The sequence below is a fragment of the Seriola aureovittata genome, chromosome 16, assembly GCF_021018895.1.
Source record: "Seriola aureovittata isolate HTS-2021-v1 ecotype China chromosome 16, ASM2101889v1, whole genome shotgun sequence".
Taxonomy (NCBI): domain Eukaryota; kingdom Metazoa; phylum Chordata; class Actinopteri; order Carangiformes; family Carangidae; genus Seriola; species Seriola aureovittata.
In genome coordinates this window covers 13,905,568-13,928,557 of record NC_079379.1, presented here as the reverse complement: position 1 = coordinate 13,928,557, position 22,990 = coordinate 13,905,568, and the positions used below count along the sequence as shown (strand labels likewise).

At 38.7% G+C, this 22,990-nt stretch overlaps 1 protein-coding gene across 3 annotated transcripts; it reads left to right on the top strand.

Annotated features, from left to right (window-relative positions):
• Positions 1–1,811: 1,811 nt before the first annotated feature.
• tpd52 (tumor protein D52) lies at positions 1,812–21,827 on the top strand. Of its 3 annotated transcripts, none has more exons than XM_056399891.1 (7): positions 1,812–1,965; positions 15,581–15,708; positions 16,364–16,512; positions 16,884–16,985; positions 18,166–18,207; positions 19,355–19,403; positions 19,776–21,827. In XM_056399891.1, the coding sequence occupies exons 1-7, from the start codon at positions 1,947–1,949 to the stop codon at positions 19,896–19,898; spliced, it is 612 nt and encodes a 203-aa protein (XP_056255866.1). In that variant the 5' UTR covers positions 1,812–1,946; the 3' UTR covers positions 19,899–21,827. The 3 variants fall into 3 exon arrangements, with proteins under 3 accessions (XP_056255866.1, XP_056255867.1, XP_056255868.1); XM_056399893.1 differs by lacking the exon at positions 1,812–1,965 and adding an exon at positions 11,387–11,569; XM_056399892.1 differs by lacking the exon at positions 18,166–18,207.
• Positions 21,828–22,990: the final 1,163 nt, after the last annotated feature.

Here is a 22,990-nt window from a genome sequence, read left to right as displayed (position 1 = left end):
TTATAGCCTAGAGTACAGTATTCTAACATATCAACATGTATCTCCAGTCTATGTTTCTGTTCACTGTCATCGAGGTTAGGTCCAGCAGGTGGCACTCTTTCATGTGAACATCTCTCTCTCTCTCTCTCTCTCTCTCTCTCTGTGTTTGCAATGCTTGACATAGTTGGGTGTATAGTTTCAGTCCTGTCCAATTAAGGGCTTTGCACCCAGCATGTGAACAAGAGTGGGTTTTAACCCAGGTTTTGGGTACAAAAAAAGTAGGGGGTTGTAGGCAACATCCCACTGAAATGATTAAATTCCCAAAGGGGTTATAAGGTATAGCATGTATGATTTCTCCAGGTCGTATAAGCATTGGTTATCAACTTGACATTACAAATGGAATGAATCTGGCAAATTTAATTTCCCTGCAGTGGATTGGATGGTGTATGTCAAATTATTCTCTTTGGAATTAAATAATTGAGTGTGCTTTGTAGAAATCTGTGATTGAGTTCCTGCCACTATTATGCCATCAGCTAGGTAATAAATCATTTTCTATATTCCTGTTAGATTTGTTTCTCTGGTGGTGATTTCACTGTAAGTGCAGGAAGAAAACCCGCCAGTCCAGTTCACTGTGAACTCACATTTTCTTCCAGTTCCAATGTTTATGAAAGAAAATTTTCAAAAAATTCAGTAATTTTTTTGGACTGATTTCATACCCACTTGTTTTACTTCAATCCAGGGATATGTTATTGGCAACTGTCAAAACAAAAATAGAATAGAAACAGAATTTGGGAAGCAAGTGCAGAGATGTGAAATGAATAAAAATATATTCAGCAGTATTAGATCAACACATCAACTGATGATGATTTTGTAGGCATATAAAAGCTGCATTCCAAACATTCTTCCCACTTTTACTCTAACTTCTGTACATGATTACAGCTGGTCAGACAGCAGCATAGCATATCTTTGTATGACGTGTTAATTCAGATTGTATCTCAACAAGGATTTCTGTAATTATTCTCAAAAAGCCTCTTTATCACTTAACTTGCATTATTGTGCTGTTTTTACATGTGTAGAGCTTGGATGAAGTGTGAAGTAAAGATCTTAAGATAAAACTATGTATAACTGAGGTATGACAGATAGGAATATGCATGTTTAGGTTTGTGTTTTTTTTTCCTCACCCTTCTTTATTGAAATAAAGACATCTTGACATAAACAGATATAGTTTTCTTGTGTCACAAAATGACCATGCAGAAAAACAGCATTTTTGAATTTGGGAGGATGCAATTTAAAAAAAAAAAAAAGAATAATAGTTTTAATAGGCCTAGCCTTTTTTTTTTTTTTTTTTTTTTTACAAAAGTGCATTGAGTCAATGTAGGCCTACTGTTTGATTGCCTTTGTGAAAAGCAATATGTTTACCTTTTTAACTGTAAATTTGAGTTCATGAATATGATGCTAAGCCAATAAAATAAGAAGAATAGTAATGTACAGTTGAGAATTATACGTGTGTGTTATTATGTCATATAGGATGCCAAATAGTGCATTCTTCCAAAATAAACTGTCCTTAAATAAGGCTGTTGATAAAAAACAGAATTATTCCAAAATGAATGAACAGCAGTCTCTGGGGGAGCTATAACAGAATGTAAAGTTTATATCAATATCTTTTTGGAATTGGTTTAAAATATATCTTAGCTGAGTAAAATAGCATGTGTTGTACTTTTTTTTTTTTTTTTTAAACGAGTAACAAAGTGTCGATGCTCTGCAGCTGCGCCTTGTTGACGGTTTCAAACTTGATCCACGTGCTCGCTTCTGTTTACACTGCTGCGTGCTGACGTCACAGCGAACCCCACCCCGCACGGCGAGCTGCCTGGCAACATGAGTGAGAGAACAGGAAGGTCTGCAACAGCCAAGTGAACAACCTGCAGACTCTGGACATAAAACTACCAGAAACAACGCCCAGCCGTACAATGGAGGATGCAGAGAAAGGTAACTGACTTGCTGAAATGTTTAATTGCGCCAGTGTTGTAACCGATAATGTTTTCAAACTGCTTTTGTGTCACATGAAAGTTAGCAAACTAGCTAACTTTGCGCAGTGACTGAAGTTTCTCCGTGACAACATATGCTACTTTTCAAACTCGAATAAAGTGCATTTTTGTGATAGAGATAGCGACGGGGCTTTTGGAAGCAAATTTAAATTTGGCATAGACTAATACAGTGCCAATTTTTTTTTACCAAAAACAATACGGAAGTTCAATATTGCACAGTGTGTGTCAAAATGCTACATCAGTAAAACATAAACGAGGAAGTTATCATTTATGTTTCACTAAATTTAAAAAGGCTAAAAGTTTGACAGGCACTGGAAGGTACATGTGACGTGGGTTTGAAAACACTTCTTAATGAGTTGGTATTGGGATTGTTCTTAGATTTGGTTCTTAGATTTGGTTGTTATGTAACTGAGAATCTAACCTGTGCAGATAGGTTATAGCCATTTGACAGCTTACTACTTGTTTTCTAGATGTACCCACTACACCTATTCCAGTCAGGTCACACCGTCTACATTTCTGGCCTTTTTTTAACAGAACAATGACAGCACAAGTTTTGTTTAAAAGTAGTACATTCCTCTTCTGTATCAGTCTATATTGGAAGACTGTCAGATTTTTGAGTGAGGTCAAACAGGGCTAAAAGCACATGTGTGGGACTGCCAAGTACTTTAATATTATACATGTATCAAGAGGATGTGAGTGTATGAACCACAGGAAAGGCTGTAAATGCATTCTACCAGCCATTCCTTCCTCCTGTCCTCTCCTACACCTACCTGGACATATCGATTCCTGCTAGGCAGCCATCTGCTCTCTCATTCCTCTACACCAGTCTCTCGTCCTTACCCAGGCTTACTTACTTATTGCGACAGCTGCTTCTCAGGGAAGTGCATGTGTTTTTGCTGCATTACAAGGAAACTTGACATTTGCAACAAATTAAGCTTGTATGTGAGACTCAGGTTTAGTTTATGAAAATAGATTTATTTGTTCACCTCAAGGGGATGTAAGGTAAAAAGGGCACAGCTCTTTCCAAGGTGAAAAATAATGTGGAAGGGAAAGGTGCATCACATATGTTAGTCAGACAATTCTGTCAGTCTGTGAGGCTGGACACAGTAACAAAAATACTTTGCAATACAGTTGCCCTGCAGTAAATTTCTAAGTTTATGAAGCACATAATGTTTGGTTTTGTTTCATTTGGTTGAGAAGTATTTCATATTGATAGTATTTTTAAGTGAATAATTTCATAGTCACTGTTCGTGAGGGTGAACTTGTCTTGTGACCATGGTTCCTCTTTGGAAGTGCAGGTTTCCTGTGCTTTGTATATGCTTTTAAGGTTTTCCCTTACCACATTACACTATTTTCCGCTGTGTGTCTGCAACTGATGCACCGACAGTTCAGGCTGCAAATATCTTGTCTTTTTGTTGTTCTGTAAGTTGCCTTATATGGCCCTGGAAACACAGTTAGAAAGATGGCAAATGTCAGACTTCTTTTAAGGACATACTTTTTGATAGTGCTGCTGGTTGGTATTCATCAAAATCACAATACATCTCATTTGTTTCTGCATCAAGTGAAACAGAACAATTATGAAATGCTTGCTATATGAAATACAACTAAAAATGTCAGACAAAAAGCAAATGTGTAGGTTAGTTTAGTTCTTCTGTCAGCAGAAGTCAATTTTGATCCTTCCTAGTTGTAATTGTATCTATTTAAATATCATCATAGGAACCGATGAGTTCTCTTTTCATTGTCACACTGTCATGAAAACAGGCAGTGAAGTTCTTTACACTGAGTCATACTTTTATGCAGGTATCAATGGTAGCTGTATCCTATCGCCATCAGTACCTGCATTCTTCTTAATTTTTTCCCTGTCACTGTAAGCTGTTGGGTATCAGCCTACACAGTCACAACCAACTAAAAAGGCACTATATCATTACTATATCACTATATCATTATATCACATTATATCATTACACATCTTACCTTTTTAAAATCTTTTTTTTTGTTTAATCAGTTTATTCCAATTGGTGTTTAGTGTTTCTCCACAATCTTTTGTCAATATTACAGGTGAAACATTACATTAAATGAAAGGATGAAGAGGAGCTCAGTTAGTAGGTTTTAGCAGGAGGGAGGTCAGTGTGCATATTGAGTGTTGTGACTGGTGCTTCTCAAAGGAGCTGTCAGGGGAGTGGAGTCTGCTCTATTCTGATTGTGTATGTGTGTGTGTTTAGATGACCGTTTTGATAAGAAACAGCTCTTTCTTTGTGCTTGATTTCCCTTGCAGTTGAATGGAGTTTCCAGTGGTGATTTTAGATCATATGGGTCCATTCTTGCTTGAGTGGGAATTCTTTTTGCTTCAGTAGTTCTCACTTTTTAGTACAGTGTTTGGCACTGTAGGTGATCTTTGGGGACTAGCACATACTTTCGCCAGGTGATATATTGATGAACTTTTCACGAACTGATTTGTAAGCATTTGTGATATTTGAATATTTGTGGATAGAGTATTCCAGAGCAGTTGCCAGTAACATACGTTCAAGAGTTTTTTTGTAAATTGCCCAAAAAGTTTTTACTAAATATTCCCCTGAAATACTCCAGAATATCTTACTCCAGAAAATGACACAAAGTAGAATATAGCAAAAAAGTCATGCCTGATCTGTAACTTTGTCTGTTTGGATGTTGCCTGTTTCTGGAACTTTATGCTTTCCTGATAGAAGCTTATGAATTTGGCTCAAATCAGATGTTCAAAAATGTGACAGTCAGGCTTACCAGTCCATCTTGTTTTTCAACTTGGTTGTCTAATGAGATTGATCATGAGCAGTGGCCAACATTTTTGCCTTATTAGATTTCAATGAGGCACAACTAGATGCTTTCAGCTGTCACAGACAACATCCCCCAACCATGTATGTACAGCTGACTTGTTCAAGTTAGACATTTGTTTTACTAGAACAAAATAATACTTTGACAGAAATCCAGTAACAGTAAAGTAATGTTTCACTTTGAGATTACACTTGTGGTCCTATCTCGATATGAGAATAAGACAGAATAGGAGATGATGAATAAAAGTATTGATTTTTCACCCAGCACTGTTTTAAGGTCTGATTTAACTATAATAAATTTTGAAATATTTGGCTATGACTATAGCTGTGAAGTCTGCTGCACATTGTTAATGTTTCTAAAAAAAATGTCTTATAGTAAATGGAACTGGTTTACTTTCTGCAAAAGCATACTTATGTAAATTCATTGACAGTTGCACTGTAAAGGATTGCACCAACTATGCACATATTTATTTGTCTTGATTTGTCATAATACATGTTAAATAGTTTAATAAGTTTGTTAAAGTGTTTCCGCATTGTAGGTGTAATACAAGTCAGCAATTGTCTTTGGCTTGTCTAATTGTTGGAAGGGAATGTCTGATGCCTAAACCATTACTGAGTTCACCTAGAAATATAGTGAGGTCTCAGACCACTTTCCCAAACGTGGCCTCAGACTTTTGGACCTCGCTGTACATCTTTGACAACAGTCATGGCTGTCACAAGTCATTTGAAAGGAGCTCTTAAAGGGTTCAATGCAGATCATTTATTGAACTTTAGCCTTTATTGCATGCTGGCTCCAAACACTAGTGTCAGCAGAATTGCATGTTTTACGTATGTTGCACTATGCTCGTCTTACTGGGTTCACAGCACAGCATTGAGATATAGATTACAATGCAAAGTGTCAATGTTTGTGTAAAATGTTTGAAAATCCAGTCTAAATGAGTCTTTTATAGTCTTTGTTAATAAAAACTTTGAGTAAAAAGAAACTTAGATAATAGTGGAAATTGAATCAACATGCTTTTGGTGCTTCTTCATGGAGAATTTTTCATTCAGCTGTGAGATTTGGCCAAGCTGTGCTCTCACCTGTCTGGTAGCTCTGGCCCCAAAGAGTATCTCCCAACATGACACTGTTGAGAGAACGTTGGGCCTCACTGTCAAATGGAACATAGTGAGTGTAGAAATCAGTCCTAATTCCACTCTCTTTTTTTTAAAAGATGCACCCGGTTCTTTGCTGAACACTGTTGTAACTGAGACTGGAATTTCTGGCCCCATTTTCTACATCCCTCCATTGTTGTCTCACACACATCACTGAAGATAGTTTTACAGTGCTCCTTTTTTTATGAGATGTCTGCTGTTTGCCCCTCAAATCAGTTGTTTTTTAACATAAATATTTTTGAAACAAGGCTGTCCAAACCTTAAATCCAGGCAAAATGAGCAAGCCTGAGATGTGATTGAAACAAAATAGATCCTACTGTATTATAACCCTTTTAAAAAATTCTTGTAATATAGTGAAACAGTGTGTACTTGAATCTTGAAACTTGAATCCGTTTTTTTATGTAATTGAAAGAGAACTATGTAGACTCATTCAGCCATGATGTGACAGTTGGGGGACTCTGCACATACTATGAGGGAAACTTCCCTTACATTTACATTTACATTTATGTTACTTACATTTGGGGTGAGTTTGCAGATGTCAAACGTTGTGTTTAAAGAAGTTTCCAGTCTTTATCTTTAAGATAAGCTAACCAGCTGCTGGCAGTAGTCTCTTATTTACTATACAGACATGAGAATTGTATTGAATTTCTTGTTTAACTTTTGGAACTAAAACCAGTAAGGGTATTAACCAAAATGTCAAACTATTCCTTTGATCAGCTTTTATCTAGATGCCTGCCTACAGAGAGTCCAGATTAGAAAGAAACACATTTGTGAGATGAAGACTGAGGTTGTTAATAATGATGTAGAAGTGAGATGAGGACATGACACTGGTTTTGTTCCATCTGAGGTGAAGCCACTCTTTGCCCTGCGCCTCATTTTTCCCATGATGCACATCTCATGGCAAGTGTGTGGGCACGCTCGTTGCATCCAGTCATCCATGTCTCATGACTCTTGTTTTAGGCTAATCATGTGACAGGGTATGCCATGAATAGGAAGGTAATTGATCCCATGCTGTGCTTCATTAGCCACTTGAAAATGGCTGTTTGTTCCTGGTTACAGTCTGAGTGGACGGGAGCCAAGGGTTGGTTTTTCTGTTCTTATCTGTTTTGGTTTATAAATCAAATTTATGAAACAATCTGGTTCAAGAGCATGCTGAAATTGGACTTTGGGTCAGAGATTGTTTTTAAAGCAAATTGTGACATTAAATGATTTTTTATTAATATATTATATTAACATTTAATAATTTACCCAAATTAAGCATACCAATATCTCTCATGAGTCAGTAGCCCCTTTTACACTGCCTGTTCAAGGTGGAAATGTTGCGCATTTATTCCACCTCACATCATTTAATTGATCTCCATTGTTAATAAACTTTTGGCCTATATATTACTTCATCTCAGATTACTTCAGCCTCAGAAGAACAGTTTTATCCTTTCACAATGAAGAGGGACTCTTGTAGATGGAGTAGGATGGAAAGGATGTTGTGTATCCCTGCGCTGCATTTGTGCGTGAATCTTTATGTACATGTGGTAGACTCCCAGGAGCAATAATGTTGCACAAGGTTGAAGCTTCTGAACAGAAATGAATCCAAAGACCATTTTAGGAGTGAGAGAGAAGAGAAGCTTGATTTATTGTCCTTTATTTAGACCTATTTTAGTGCATGTGTGTATAATGGCACTTGATAGTTTGCGATGAGTGACTGTATGCATGTCACTTCCTGGGGTGATCTGGCTGAATGAAAGCACAGTGCAGTAGAGCCTGACTCTACAGATCATGGCGCAGTGCAGTTAGATTAATTAGCCTTGCATGACCCACAGCCTCTAACTTTCATTGTACAGGGCTGTCGCACGAACGGTAGGGTTTGACGTTAGATTCATATTCCTCATTTATGGTCTGTTTGTGTGGCACTAATGTTACTGCTATTATATATATATTTTAAATATTGCGAGTCATTTGAAGGATCATCTTGTCATATACATTAAAACTACAGAGCAATTACTTGGTCACATATCTTCTTTGAAAGATTCACTGAAATATTTGAGAATTCCAGATGAATATTTGTGTTTCAGTTGGGTTCAGTTGGTGTGAACATCAAGTAGACCCTCTAACAGTTCCAAAGAATATGAATCTAAATGTGCACACTGCGCAGCAATGATATTTTCATATCACTGAAATGCTGCATAATACTGTATCTTTATAGTTAATGAATTGTGTGTTGATGTGCAAGGTTAAATTGCAGTTCTGCAGAACATTGTTATTTCCATCAATCTGTATATATAAATGAGCAACTTAATTTATTTTAGAGAACTTAGCTTTAACATAGCTTTAGTAGAAAGTTGAAATCTCCATTCTCTTCCCTTTGACAAGGGTGGTTGTGGAATCTTTCCTACTGTGCTTCAATACTTCCAGGATAGTGTGCTATCTGCCTCTTTTAGTGCTAGGTATTTCCTAGAGAAGATCGCATAAACATTCTCGTCTGGCTCCAAACAACAGAGGAATGTTGGCTGAGGAGGCCTGAACTCAGTGTACAGAACACGGTCCATCGACATTAGTTTTAAAATGGACTTATTAGTTGTGAATATTTTTTTACTGGCGTGTTGTGTACTGATGTACTCTTTCGTTTTTCTTTTGACATTTGAATCAATATTTGTGAGGATTAGCTGCATGTTTAGCAATGTAGAGTGAAGGCCATAGTCTCATCCTGCAGGTCAAAAAATTGCTGTACATTGACTATGAATATTCAGTTTGTTGACAGCAAATTTGTGAGTGTTTTCTATGATGACTTTCTCATCCTTACCATTTAATTTCCAGTGGTCATTTGTCACCAGAGCAAACTGTGTCTTGTTTCTGGCTTGACTCTCTCTTTAGGTGTCACATAATTGTAGGACAATTTAACATCTGAATTTCAGTGGTTCTCTTACTCGTAATAGTAACCCGATTTCTCTTTTCTATCTTCTCCTTCAAAGCTCTCAAGCTCTTTGAGGACATTGAGTCATAAAATTACTGCGGGAATATCACCAGGCTGCTTTCCCATTTCACTGCAGCCTTGAGAGTATCAGCAGGTGCTTGCACACATTGGCATGCTGCTATCTATTGACACTCTAGGAATGTCTTTGAATGAAGTGTGGCAGGACTTATTCTTATATTCATTCTCTTACTTTGTGAAGTTTGAATTCCTGCCTCATTCCTCTCCTTTAAGCACTTTAATGTGACATGTCCTGAGAACTATTGCATTTCATATATAGATCAAGAATCTACCTTTCAAAAGCTTACATCTGAGTAAATCTGTGTCCTTGTGCTGTGATGATAATGTCAAAACTATATATTTGTTAGTTTTCATTGTCTGTTATTACATTAAACCAGTGGCATGCTGTCAGGACAAGCAAGGCAAGTGTTTGAACTTTTAAAACTAAAAATAGTCAATTATTATTTGTATCTACAGTTTCAGTTTATTTTTGTGGACATGGCTGTGTCCCATTGACAAAGATTCTGCTTTATCAAGCAGGGAGGAGCCGCATATATCGGATGTTTGCACATGTGCATTGTGGATAATCCTGGGATCTTTCATGGGTGAATAGCTACACACAAGTGTGTTTGTCAAACTGCCCTTGACTCAGCTTCCCCAGTTCTGAGATCAATTATGATATTGAATGATTGAATGCATTATTATACAGTCTTTTCTTCCTAAGTGTTAAGAGGTAGGTGTAGCAAGTAAATGAAAAAATTACACTGTGATTTATCATCTCATTTTGGTGCAGGTTGTCTTGCTAATCACCTACGTCAACGTGTGATGACGAGAAGTTAGGATGTATTGTGGAACAAAGAAAGCTTTCACAGACATTTATTCATTTTACATATTTACAGTTAACCATGGAACATAATATCCAGGCCTTTTAATTCTGCTCTGGTTTTTAGTTATCATATTAATGTCTTTTGTTTTCTGTTGATCAAGGTGTATGGTTCTCTGTGTAAGATGTGCTGTACATTTGAGACATTTGAGACAGTTTATTGAGGCAGGAAAATACAGGATTCTGCCAGGATTGTCACTGACTAATTGTGTAAAAAGTTGTGCCTTGTGTCATTAAGGAATACTATAGAGATGATATTTTTTTAGATGTTTTCCCTCTATATGGCACATTCGATATGTTCACTGTCAGTTCGAAGGAATAATCCTGATACTTTACTAAATGTTCAGGCAGGAAGGAGTGCAGAAAGGTAAAGATGTCTAGGCAGCATGCAGCCAGATGCAGGAGAGAGACTTCAGTACAGGAAAGATAGGCAGCACAAAATCATGAGACAGGACAACCCCTGAATTTAAGAGAGATTTGCATCTACTTCTTTCAGGCTACTACTGTAGTTTGTGGGTAGTTATTTTAGTACAGATTTTAATATTGCCAATTTGAATAGATCTCTTTTTGTTTTAGAAACTGAATGGGATTTTTTTTAATGACATTGTATATATGGATTGATTACTCAACAAAATAGATATATGACTGATTGATGAAGAAAATAATCATTAGTTGCAGCCCAAGTATGAACACGCAAACACACACAGTGCCACGTGCACATGTTCTTTTTACCACATAGAGCACTTTCCCTCTAATACACAATAGCAAGTGTAGCCTCTGGCATCCTCTCCCCTCCATTCTATCTGACTAGCATTACTGCTGCTCCAAGATGGACTGGCCTCTCTGGATTAGCGCTTTGCCGTAATCTGGGACACTGCAGATTATGCTTTCCATCTAATGCCCCCCCCCCCCCCCCCCCCCCCCCCCCCCACACACACACACACACACACACACACACACACACGCATGCATCATGTGACCAGCCCACACAAATGGGACCTCTTTTATTTCCTACTTGGATGACAGAATTGGTGACGGAAATTGAGTGAGGGAGGGAGGGAATTGACAGAGAGACCTGAGAGTATTGAAACTGGACTATCACGCAATATCACTGCAGCACTAGCTCTGCTAACAGTGGCTAGCATCTGAGAACGGCACTGATTACGCAAATGGATGTTTGAAAGATAAACTGAAAATTGTACTTTGGGATTACAGTGGAGAGGAAGATGGGAGTGTGTGTGTAGCAACAGTGTGTGTACCTGCTGCAACAGCTGCTTGAAGGGACAGGTAACTTATTAACAGCAAGAAAGGAGCAGAGGGTTTACAGCGCCTTGGCCTGCTGCAGAAATGGAAAATAGAAAACTGGCTCACTCTGACCTTCTGACCACCTGAAAGCCGATACAAAACCTCCTCCCATGTTCATACACGCACTTGGTCATTGAGTGTGTTGCTGTCACACAAGACTCCAGGGCGCTGTAAACAAGGAGACGCAGACGGCCAGCACGCGCCTGGATCACATGCAGACAATCAGCACTTGGCTGGTTTTACTTAGGTAGTGGTGGTGGCAGGGAGGTGGTAGTCGCTCTGACCAGCAGCACACGACAAGCTGTCAACATGGAGCCTCTGGAGGAATACCACTCTCCGTTTGACTTTGAACAAGGAGTCAACACCAGCTACCTCTACCTCTCCCCGGCCTACAGTGACACGCCACCCAGCTCGCCAGCTGTCAAAACCAGAGGTATCACAAGGAGGAAAAGGAAAAGCTGGGTGGAGTGTGTGTGTGTGTGTGTGTGTGTGTGTGTGTGTGTGTGTGTGTGTGTGTGTGTGTGTGTGCGAGCGCGAGCATGCGTGCACGCTAGACAAAACATGGGTTTGGTTCATTGGACGGGAAGAATTTGGGGGAGCACAAACTGGAAGGGGGAGGGAACAAGTGATAATTGGTGGTGGTGTGTGACAGGAGCTTTTGCCAATTTTCAGTTTACTTTCATTTAGTTTTCAGACTTCTTGTTTATTTTTTGTTTATTTAGAAAATGATCGTACCGGTAAATGAGATTCGATGTCTTGCTATGGCTTTATTGTGATTATTCAATTGATTTATTGCTTTACTCACCAAATGTTTTTGGCTGTCTTGCCTTTATTAGGGGGTTCTTATTCAGTTTTCAAAACATGGTATACTCCAGTGTCTTTAATGTCCTAATATTTAAGGATAAAAAGATAAGCAAAAACATTTGGTGAATAAATCATGGTGAACTGGAGGAGAGTTGAGTGACATGTTTATAGATTTCCACTAAAGCTCATACTGCTCTGTACTATGTTGTTTATGCATTCTCAAAAATTAGTGACCACATAATATCCACTTTGTAATTTCATTGAAACTCTTCACATCTATTTCAGCCACCTTCCCATTTCTGTCACATTCTGATCTGTTGAATAAGTCCAGATATTATTATTTATGATTATACTGTACAGTATCTCAGATCACATGTTAGACCATGGTGGAGTTTCTTCGTCAGACTGTCTCAGCTCTTGCTCTTTTGTCTCACAAACAAAGTTTGATCCAATAATAAAACTTAGAACAGCACATCAGAAGAAACTTAATGTCATTATCATTTGGATTGAAGAGATCCAGAAATGTCTTTGTAACAATTCCAGTGTGACTTTCTGTTTGTGCAGAGTGCTTTGTAGCCTTTGAAGTGTCTGCCAGGCCACATCAGAAAATGCTTTAATTTTTTAGCTGTGTTGTGTGGATATTCAATGTAGATCAGATTATGCATATGTCTATATTTTGTATTTTTACACATAACAAGCTTTGTTATTTGGTGTTCACCATTTCAGTCCCATCATGTTTTATTTTAACTGTAATGTGATTGTATTATACCCACACAATTTATATCAGCTTCCAGACTAAAGAAATTAATCTATCAAGTCCACATTTCTTTCTGCTGCTTATAGATAACAAACCAGGCTTAGTCACAATAACAAAGCAGTAACTGTAATGCAGTTACCAAATGATTAGGCTACCTTAGTTCAGTGGAAGTTAACAAAAGCAGGGCGTTTCTAGTGACTTGTCACAAAAACAAATAATTATGTGCTGGCAGTTTGGCAGGTCTTTCAAAATGCTGTTCTTTTCAGGCATGCTTCAGATTTAAACCTTGCTTCTCTAAATTGTGATAGATTTGACAACTACAGAGGCTTAGGTTGTCATGGGGTAGAACATGTTAAAAGGAAATGAGCTCAATCAGAGGGGAAGGGCAGTAATGTGGGTGGATATTCAGTTTGGTGCAGCAAGCCAAACCTCTCTCTTTCTCTCTCCCTTTGTTTTTTTTTCTCCCTCGCTCTGAACACGTAGTGATGGAAACTCAGCTTCAAGGCATACATTAACTCATGCAGAGCAACATCCACACTCAGACATACAGATCTCACATCACTGCCTGGAGCTATGTAATACAGAATTTTACACAGCAGACAACCTGTTCTTCTCACCCCCAGGCGGTGTTCGACTTTCACTGTATTTACAAAATCCTTTGTTTGAAGCTTATCACATAGAAACTCAGTCCCTGAGCAGCATAATATAGATCGTCAAAATAAAAGAATGTAGTTCTGTTTCATATGGAGGGAGATAAGACCTTTTAATGACTGAGGCACAGCCATTATAAGGGTAAGTGTCCATTATACAATTCTTTGTCTGTAAGCAGGTGTGCCTGTATAGTGTGTTTGTGTGTGTGTGTGTTTGTGTGTGCGTGCGTGTGATCATGCGGCACTGCTGTGTCACCAGTAATTGGAAGAGAAGGCAAATGTAAGACAAGACAGAGAGATAGATGAGGCGAAAAGTGCTTGAGGGCAGATGAAGCCTAACACTTCAACAGTGTGGGTGGTTTTAGGGCTGAGGTCTGAAAAGAGAATTTCCTCTGTATTTCTTCTCACCTAAATTACTGTAATGCCCGCCTCTATTTCCTCTGTAAAATTATTTAGTAGTATTGGCACAGTCCAGCTCTCAGCTTATGATAAAACTATGTGATTGGAAGGCTGAGAAACGTTCATCAGCAGCTCTCCAGACAGTTGTGCGGAAATTCCAGTGTAGTCTTCGTGGGAGTGTATATCGCTAGGTTCTTGTAATTTTTGTATCTCTGCCCTAACCAACATCTGTCTCAGCTAAAATGTTTTTAAAGTACTGGAAGTATTGGTGTGTGACATGGAAGAGAGGATGGGTTCCTAGTTTGTGGAATGAGGTGGGAGGAGAGGATATGGGGTTTGTATCAGAATAGATTTCAAGTGACCTTTCCTTTGATCAAATTATGTTAAAACATCCTCAGCATGAAAAAAAAAACAAATGCATACATTAAGTTATACAGGTGAAATACAGTATGGATCTCTAAAGAACAGCTTAGCACCAGCTAATATTATTGTTTCAGCTAACCTCCAAGTTGAACTTGCATTGATGTAGAAGTGTACTACAGGGTGTGTCAGTACACCCTGACATCACTGCTGGGTGTGGCTACATGTGCAAAGGACTTTTCAACCCTGGTGTTGACTTACTGTTGCATACTTGGGAATGATGTGGTGGAAATATAGTTTCAGTCAATTACTTTAATGTTTGTAAATGTCTGCTTTGGTGTTTCTGACTATGTGAGCAGGAAGAAACTATGTGGCAGAGATGCCACCAGGAGGAATCTATGAAGCTATAGTTTATGCTGTCAGTGACAAAATGCTATGCATATTTTTGGACATTCTGCGCATATTCGAAATGTTTCTTAACAAACTGCTAGTAGGCCCAGTAGTAGTTATACTATTTTTATGGCCGAGGTTAGTAACTTTTTTTTTTTTTACGATCACACCAGCATTTCAATGGCTTTTACAAGGCCTATGATTTCATGAACTCTGCTTTCTGTTCTGTTTTGTCTCTCTTCTCAGTTTACATCATAGTTCTGCTTCCTTTCCTGCTGAGATGAAAGCACAGTATACGCCAGAAACGTATTCGCCACCAGTTCCTCTTTTGTCTCCCTCCTCTTTTATTGTTTTATTCAGCTCTTGGGGTTTCTCTTTTTCCTTTTTTTTTAAGTACTCTCCTGTTTTTGTCTTTGTTTCTATATTTTGACTTTTACTCTGAATCCTTGAAATACAAGGAAACACTAGATAAAAAGAAAAATTACCTCAGAGACAGTTGGGGGGGGGGGCTCCTGATTCCAGCTCAAAACATCCTCACCCGCTGCTGTCCTTTTGACTGACAGATCCTAACAACCCCTCTGCTCTTGTGTTCTCATGCTGTCTGAGCCCAGGATGTCTCCATCTAGAAAGTTCTTTGTACTATTGATGCACTGCTGCTCCTACTGGGCACAGCTCTGTCAGAGATGGCAACATCAAAGACAAGTGTGTACACTGCATACTGTAAATGTGTGTGACAGGGAGATGGTGTTTATTCAGCTGCTCATTAAGAATGAAAGCTTGTGTTTTGGATCATGAAAAGCTTCATTTTATCATCCTTAATTTTTTTTTTTGGTCTTACTGTCTGATATCTTCAACATATTCAGCTTCTACCAGCATTTCTTCATCCTCAACCTCCAGAGGAAGACCATGACAGCTTGAGTTTGACGACCAACATCAGCCTCACTGTCACACAGCAAACATGGGCACCTACATGTGAACATGTCATTTAAAAAAAAATATCACTTCAGACACTCAAAAACATACACATGACTTGCCAAGTTAAAAGCATGGATGAATCTAAAATTTTTCTTACTTTACTTCCCAGGTTTCCAGCAGCATCCGGACTCAGTCCCGGAGGTGGGAGAGGATGCAGTGACGTCCGTCGTTCCCTCCCCCCCTCCACCTGCCATGACAGAGGAAGAGCGGCAGGAGCTGCAGGAAGAGTTGGTCAAGGTCAGGAGGGATCAGGGATTAAACAGGCTATGGTTCAAAGAGTCAAGATCAGGTGTTAGACATGACTGATTGTTCTTGGAGAGAGCTTTCCTTGCATATAGTGGAGAATGGTTAGAATTATTACTACAGTATATGTGCATCACTTGAATTGCAGTTTTTCTGCGGGGCCTTGGGGGACTTTTCAATTCAAACAAGGCTAAACTGACATACAGTTTAGCTTTTTACATATTGTGGCTTCCCATATATGATCCAACCATTTAGCTTGATTCAGGTGTTGAGATTTGTTGAAGGATAAGAGAGACAGGTTATTGTATATTATACTTCATGTCAACAAATCCCATGAAAACACTCAAATCTGCAGTGCATTAGTCTGTGTGGGTAACAAATATATAGTTACATTTTTTAAAAAGGCAAATTAATTTCCTAAATCAGCTTAGCACTTAAGTTTTAAACAACACTACTCAAACAGGAGAAAATTGTGCTGTTTGGGCAGATAGTTGAGATTTCATGTGTTAGGCAGTGCTTATAGCAGCTGGACAGGGTGTATGGGATCGAAGATTTATCCTTTAACTGAGAAAAAGGGGTTGATGTACATTCAAAACTTCAAATATGACGAATTATAGTTTTATGTGTGTGCGCATCTATGTGTGTCCAGGTAGAGGACGAGATCCGAACTCTGACCCAGGTGCTGGCGGCTAAGGAGAAGGAGTTGGCAGACATTAAGAGGAAGATGGGCATCACACCTCTCAATGAGTTGAAGCAGAACATCACCAAAACCTGGCAGGAGGTCACCACCTCCACCGCGTAAGTACTCGCCCACCACAGTTTGATGATGAGATTGTTTCTGCGTCTGAATGCCCTGAAAACATGGTTAACTGTCAGCAGCGTTGAGAAGGTACTTTCTCATCTGAACACAGACGAAAAAGATGTCAGTGCGTCTGACAGGCTGTCTGTGGCCTGGGTGAAACTCGTACTGGATTTACACTACAGGAAATGAGCAGCATTCTGATGCTCTCAGGGTTTTTAAAATGAAAACGACACAAAGATTTAGCTCTGACCTTGATGCCTGTCTCCAGTCTTTGATCTCTCAGTCTCTTTTCATCACTCTCATATCCTCTCTTTTTCCTGCCCGTCCCTTCTCCCTCATTCTCTCTGTCTCCCCTTCTCTCTTTCAGCTATAAGAGGACATCTGAAACGCTCTCTCAGGCGGGCCTGAAGGCCACGGCAGCTTTTTCCAATGTGGGCTCCGCCATCAGCCGGAAGCTCGAGGATGTTAGGTGAGTCTGAGAGGAGACATTCATGGGACTACATATCCAGCAACTTTAAAAATCCTTTTTCTTTGAAGCACTGAATCTCTCTGAGAAAGGAAAGTATCCATTGTTCATCTGTTCATGATTTTGCAGCTCAATTAAGCAGCAACCAGTGATTTATTTCCTAAAAATTGCTCAAAAATTGCTTTTTCCACACAGCTTCTCAGATGTGGCATGATCATATCGTCTAGGAAAGACATGAACAGGTTGACGTTACAGCGTATGCTAAAGGACATGACATTTTTTCTTTCACTTACATGTAGCTTTATAATATAACTCTTTCTTGCTTGTTTTTTTTTAAACCCGCAGCATTCCTGTCAGTGCCATCAACTTTGTATTTGGCTTTGTTCAGAGATAATTTGATAACACTTAACAATACTCATTTTAATAGGATTCAGATGAAATTTGGGCATTTTTGAAATGCCAAAAAAATTTGGATTTAATTGTTCATCTTCATGACATTACATTTCACAGCCATCAGCTTTCTCTATTATCTTCTTCTAATTAAAATAATGCATATATGTTGAAAGCCATACATCTACTGAATTGTTATTCAGCTTCACAGTACCAAGGACATGTAATATGTAACAACACAATAATGTGTTAATATTTCCTGGTATAACTAGGCTTTAACCCCCCCCCCCAGATCGTAATCTGTCTTCTCCCCTGTCATCCTTCTTCTCTCTGGATTACTGAGCTGCAAACAAGATTATTAGGCCCCTGAAAGCTGCAGTGTGCTGAGAAATACAGCCTCACAGATGAGCTACAACACAGAGCTGGTTCGGGGGGTGGGGGTCAAAGGGGTCAAAGGGGTAGTGTGTGCTTATGTGTATGTACATGTACTGCGGCTGTTATGTGTGTGTGTGTTTGTTCGATGACAAGATATTCCCCCATAATACAAAGGATTAGCACATACCCACTGTGTTAATACACAATCGATCTTAATAGGATAAAGCAGGATTTATAGGATTTATACACTTGGTAGAATACTTGCTCTTTTACCATATAGCAGAATAAATGAGGGTTTGTACTGTTTGTTGTGCGTACAAATGTGTTTCCGTCTCTGGTTTGTTCTGTGTAAAACTGTCTTTACTGTGCTAAGACCACCACTAATGCCCCCTTTCTTTTCCATAATGCTGTCGGATAGCATGCGCTCATTACAACACTCAGCTAGTATGCCTGCTATGAGGTAAGGAGACCAAAGCTAGTTTGTGTTAATGTGACTGGCACAGCACACAAGTTACACACATGTTGCATCAAACATGAAAGAGGCAAAAGCTGCACAATATCTGTTTGCTTCTTGTAGAAAAGTAAAAGTTGTTTACCTTCAGCTCTGTATTTTCATGTTGTAGAATAACACGTGTTTTGCATAAAAAAGGTCTAAGTGTGTAGCTTGAGGACACCAACAATGATGACTTCTATGAGCCACTTTGTCAGCTATCAGTGAAGCTGCAGCTTTGATAATCCTTCAGAGTCAAACCGTAGTTTTGTCAGGTCTTGCAAAAATCTTGACGAAAATACTGAGATAAATGTCGCCGTTGATTAGCTGTTCTGGGTCGTTTTCTGCCCAGCAAACTTTACTGGTCTGAAGTGTGACTGCACACCACTGACTTTTTCATCTTAATTTCTCTAGATTTTAGTAATTCTGATGAGGTAGAGGTCTCGTGAGAGATTAGAGCAGCAATGACTGATTACCTTCATTATTGATTAATCTACTGATTAATTACATAATTAGATGTATGGTCTAAAAAAAAAAAGATCAAATACAATGATATCGTAGATAAATGTTATATTCGATAGTTAAAAAATACTTAAAAATAAACAATAAAAATAGTTTCTGAAAAATGTTTCTGCTCTATTTGAGATTATCGCTTCGAAGCACGAAATTCATGCAAACCAGTGAACCATTGTCCAACAGAAATATCACAAAATGTGAATATCCATCTGTGTTTCTGAGGAACCAAAAAGGCTCTGTTCTTTGGAAATATGGATTTTTCGAAATGAAGTGGAATGAATCAAACACAACTTCTCAAGATGCTGAAAACTGATCTTTGGAGGAAACATGTTGAATGTTTTCTCCTCTCATCCTTTTCATTCTGCTTTCTCTTGATTCTGTTTTTATGAAATCAACACCTTTTTTAGCACCTTGCCAAAAGAACATAATAGAATGGGGTCAGTTTAGAAAATCCCGCATTGTCTGTGCCGAGTATCAGATAACATGACCTCTTAACTTTCCAAAACTTTTGTGCAAGCGTGTCTGATAAATTCAGTCAGTGTTGCTCTATCTGTGATCTTGTCACCTACTCTTTTATGTCTTTCTCTCTTGCCTTTCACAGGAACGCACCAACTTTCAAGTCATTTGAGGAGAAAGTGGAGACTTTGAAGGTAATAGATTATAAACAGCACTATCACCTTTTTGCAACAGCCTTTTATTGTTTTAAAATAGCCTTAACTCAATTGTAAACGGCTCCCTTTCAATGAGTATTTATATTTTTATATATATATATATATGTGTGTGTGTTGGTCCATATATAATATTTCTATTCATAGCTTTATCAAATATTCCCAGAGGTCACAGACGCTTCATGGAGTCTTTTCAGTATCAGTGAAAATTTTTGAATTGATTTTTAATCAACATATGAGGCGGGATTTTATAACTTTTGTTGAACAGCAATCACTGTGGCCACACGTGGCGAGACCAACGATAACTTAAATAACTATTATTTTTCCTCCTGTTTTCTTTTTCCTTTCCTTCAGACCAAGATGACTCCAGCAGCGTCCACCAGTGACCCCGGTGACCAGGAACCCAGCAGCCAAACCACTGAGTCTTTGCTCAGTCAGCCAGAAGACTTGCCCACCCAGGAGACACTGATGCACTGAGACCTGCCTACCGCACCCCCACCCCCCCCCACCCCCTCCCCCTCCCCCGCCCAGCCCACCCCTCTTCACTTGACTCCCTAACCTCTGGACCATCAACTCTCACCCCTTAAACTCCTCGTGCCAGTCTCCTTTTATTGGAAACAAATGACTTACCCCAGTCTTTGTGATCTAATTGTCTGGTCTTTTTGTCTGACGCGTGTGCTCACTAGTTAACTGGAAAGCTTGGGATGGGTGCAGGCATGTGGTCTCGTGCCGGTCGTATATTTTTGAGTCCATTCTGGCTCACTGTGGGAGAAATCCTCCATGCTGTATGACTTTCATTTTCTCCTTTTCATTTTCCTCTTTCACTCCTTATTCTCCGCCTTTGTCTAACCAGAAAAGCTCAGATGCCAAATGTTCTCCTATTTTTTTTCTTTATATCAAAGTAACACATTTTCACATTTTGTTTGTTTGAGTCTAGAAAACCGCACAAATATAGAAGGAATTACACTTACAAACTTGATTAGAGAAGGATTTACTCTCAAAAACTTTACTTTACAGTTGTTGGCTTATTGCTTCTGCGTGGCCCTTTATTATTATATGTTGGATTTTATTATAAGCACTTGCTTTGTGCCACCATTTTGGGGCTATTCTTGGTTTACTATGGTTACTTTTGTGGGGCCATCAAGACTTCCATTTTCTTAACTGTATTAATTTTAGGACACCACACGATCATAAAGTAGTCTAACACTGTGTTCAGATTATAAATGTATGCCTTTTTGTGTCATATAAGTACAACATTTTGTGAAATGTAACCCACGGTATTGAACTACTACTGAGCTCCCAACAGACTTCAAAATACAAGCATTTCAGAATAAAAAGCATCCCGTTTTTCCCCTGTTAAGACCCTGACAGAAAATAATCTCCACACTTAGTTAACAGGAAAACAGCCAAGATCATGAGAACAGAGGCAGCGCAAACACACAGTCAAGGTTCAGCCTTGACCCGAGGTGAGAGTGAAATAAATGTGTCTCTTCCTGAGCCAGTATCAATATTTAAACACTTGTCCATTGTTTCTGTGAGGGAGCTAACACCTAGCCTCCCCCAAGGCCAAGAGAATACTCCACTGGATGTTACTCTGTACACTGATACAGGATAATATAGTACAGTAGTTTACACCAAATAATATACAAGTTTTTTTCTCCCCCCCCCTCCTGTTAAACTGTTTTGAGAAGTTTCTGGGATATTGCATAAAATGATCAAAATCTGCTTCTTTTGATAGAGTCTTGGCAAACCACAGGATTATATACAGTATTTGCTGGAAAAGCTGCTTTCATACAGACCAAACCCCTTTTCTAAATGTTAAATGTATGAATTAGGTAATATCAATGTTACTATCAATCACAATTTTCTTGAGTTGGCATTACAATCTCATGTTGCTTCATACAATTATATCCGAGACACTATAAAACTACTGAACAGTTACTCTCACCACACACTAGTCTAGTTGCACGGGGCTACTGATGGATGTTAAATAAAACTTGAAGGTCAAACAGAGCCAAACGGGGGACATTCCTCTCTGCTGGGGCATGATCGGCCTGGTACAAGTCTTCCCCTGCTGGTGGACGACTGGCTAAACATGAATGTGGATCAGCTCTCTCAACAGCAGTCTTGTTAACCATTAGTGAAGCAAATCGTGAGTGTTTTGTTTGCAGCAGTGGGGTTTCAACAGTAATACAGTATCGCATGTCCTCGTGTAATGTCACTTTCCAGCCATGACCCAGATCACTGAGAAACTTCATTATGGCTTTTTTATCTCAGCCATAGGGATTTTATTTGTAATTAGTCATACATATAACACACACATACACACTTATTTGATGGGTTCTTAATTTGAATAGTGGATTAAATAAAGTTACTCTAATTAAAAATACCTCTGAAGTAACCTGACTCGGTGTTATCTGTCTTTATGTTTGTGTTAGGGGTGAAAATGGCAGTTATTTTTTTACTGCAAGGGGAGTTCCTCAGGTGCAACATACCACTGTGTAGTTCATGATATGGAAAGATGTGGCATTTTTCAGTGTGTCAGTGTATTTAATATGGAAATTACCCTTCAGGGTATTTAAAAAGGGGATTATACTGAATGACTGTGGTTAAAACTGCAACTGGTTGAGGGCAAAGCTAAACCTCCCTCAACTGCACTGTCTAGTTTGAACACAAGAGGGCAGCCAAGAATACAAGCTGCACATGATGACTTTATTTCTCTCAGTATCAAGGCTGAAGTGACTCATAGTTAAGAGCTGGCAGCTATTATATTTAATAGATATCTGGAGAAGCTGCCTTCCAAGAGGAGCTAAAAGTGCAGTTCCTGACGGTGTGACGGTTCCAATATAAACATAACATTTTCTGCCAGAGTTTAAACAGTTTAGGTCATTTCACATGAGGAATTTCTGTTATGTTGTGTTATCTTTGCTCTTTGCGTTGTTATTATTATTATTACTATTATTATTATAATCTTTATTTATTTATGTAATCTCTGACTGGATATTTACTACAAAAGTCATAATGTCATAGTATGGTATCTCAGAGTATAAGGCATAAAATCGTCATAGTATAGTAAGGCAAAAAGACAAAAACGGCAAAAAAAAACAAAAACGTATTTTTATCGTAAGGCATTAAAACGTCTTAGTATAATAAGGTATGAAAAATGTCCTCTGATTTGACGAGGGGCTGATATAGAATACAAGAGCACTGGGACTTTTAACTACCTGTAACTATCTTAGATTGTAATAAAAGTTGCATAGATGAATATATTTTTCCAGAAATAACATTTACACAACAATTAAATGATGAATGGTCGTCAGAAGAGGACGAAGAGAAGAAACCTGCATACTTCAGCGCACACCTGAAGTAACAGACGAAGTAGCAAGTTAGTGTGCACTGTGCAGGTCAGGACAGTTTTTATGTGTTGCCAGCATACATCCATGGTTGCTAGCAACAGTCCAGTTGCGGAACTGTTTGTGTTGGTGTTGCCAAGTAAATGACAAAGTGAACAAATAAATCATATCGCATCTGTTGTTGCTTATTCAACTAATATGGCGCTTGTAGAAGTA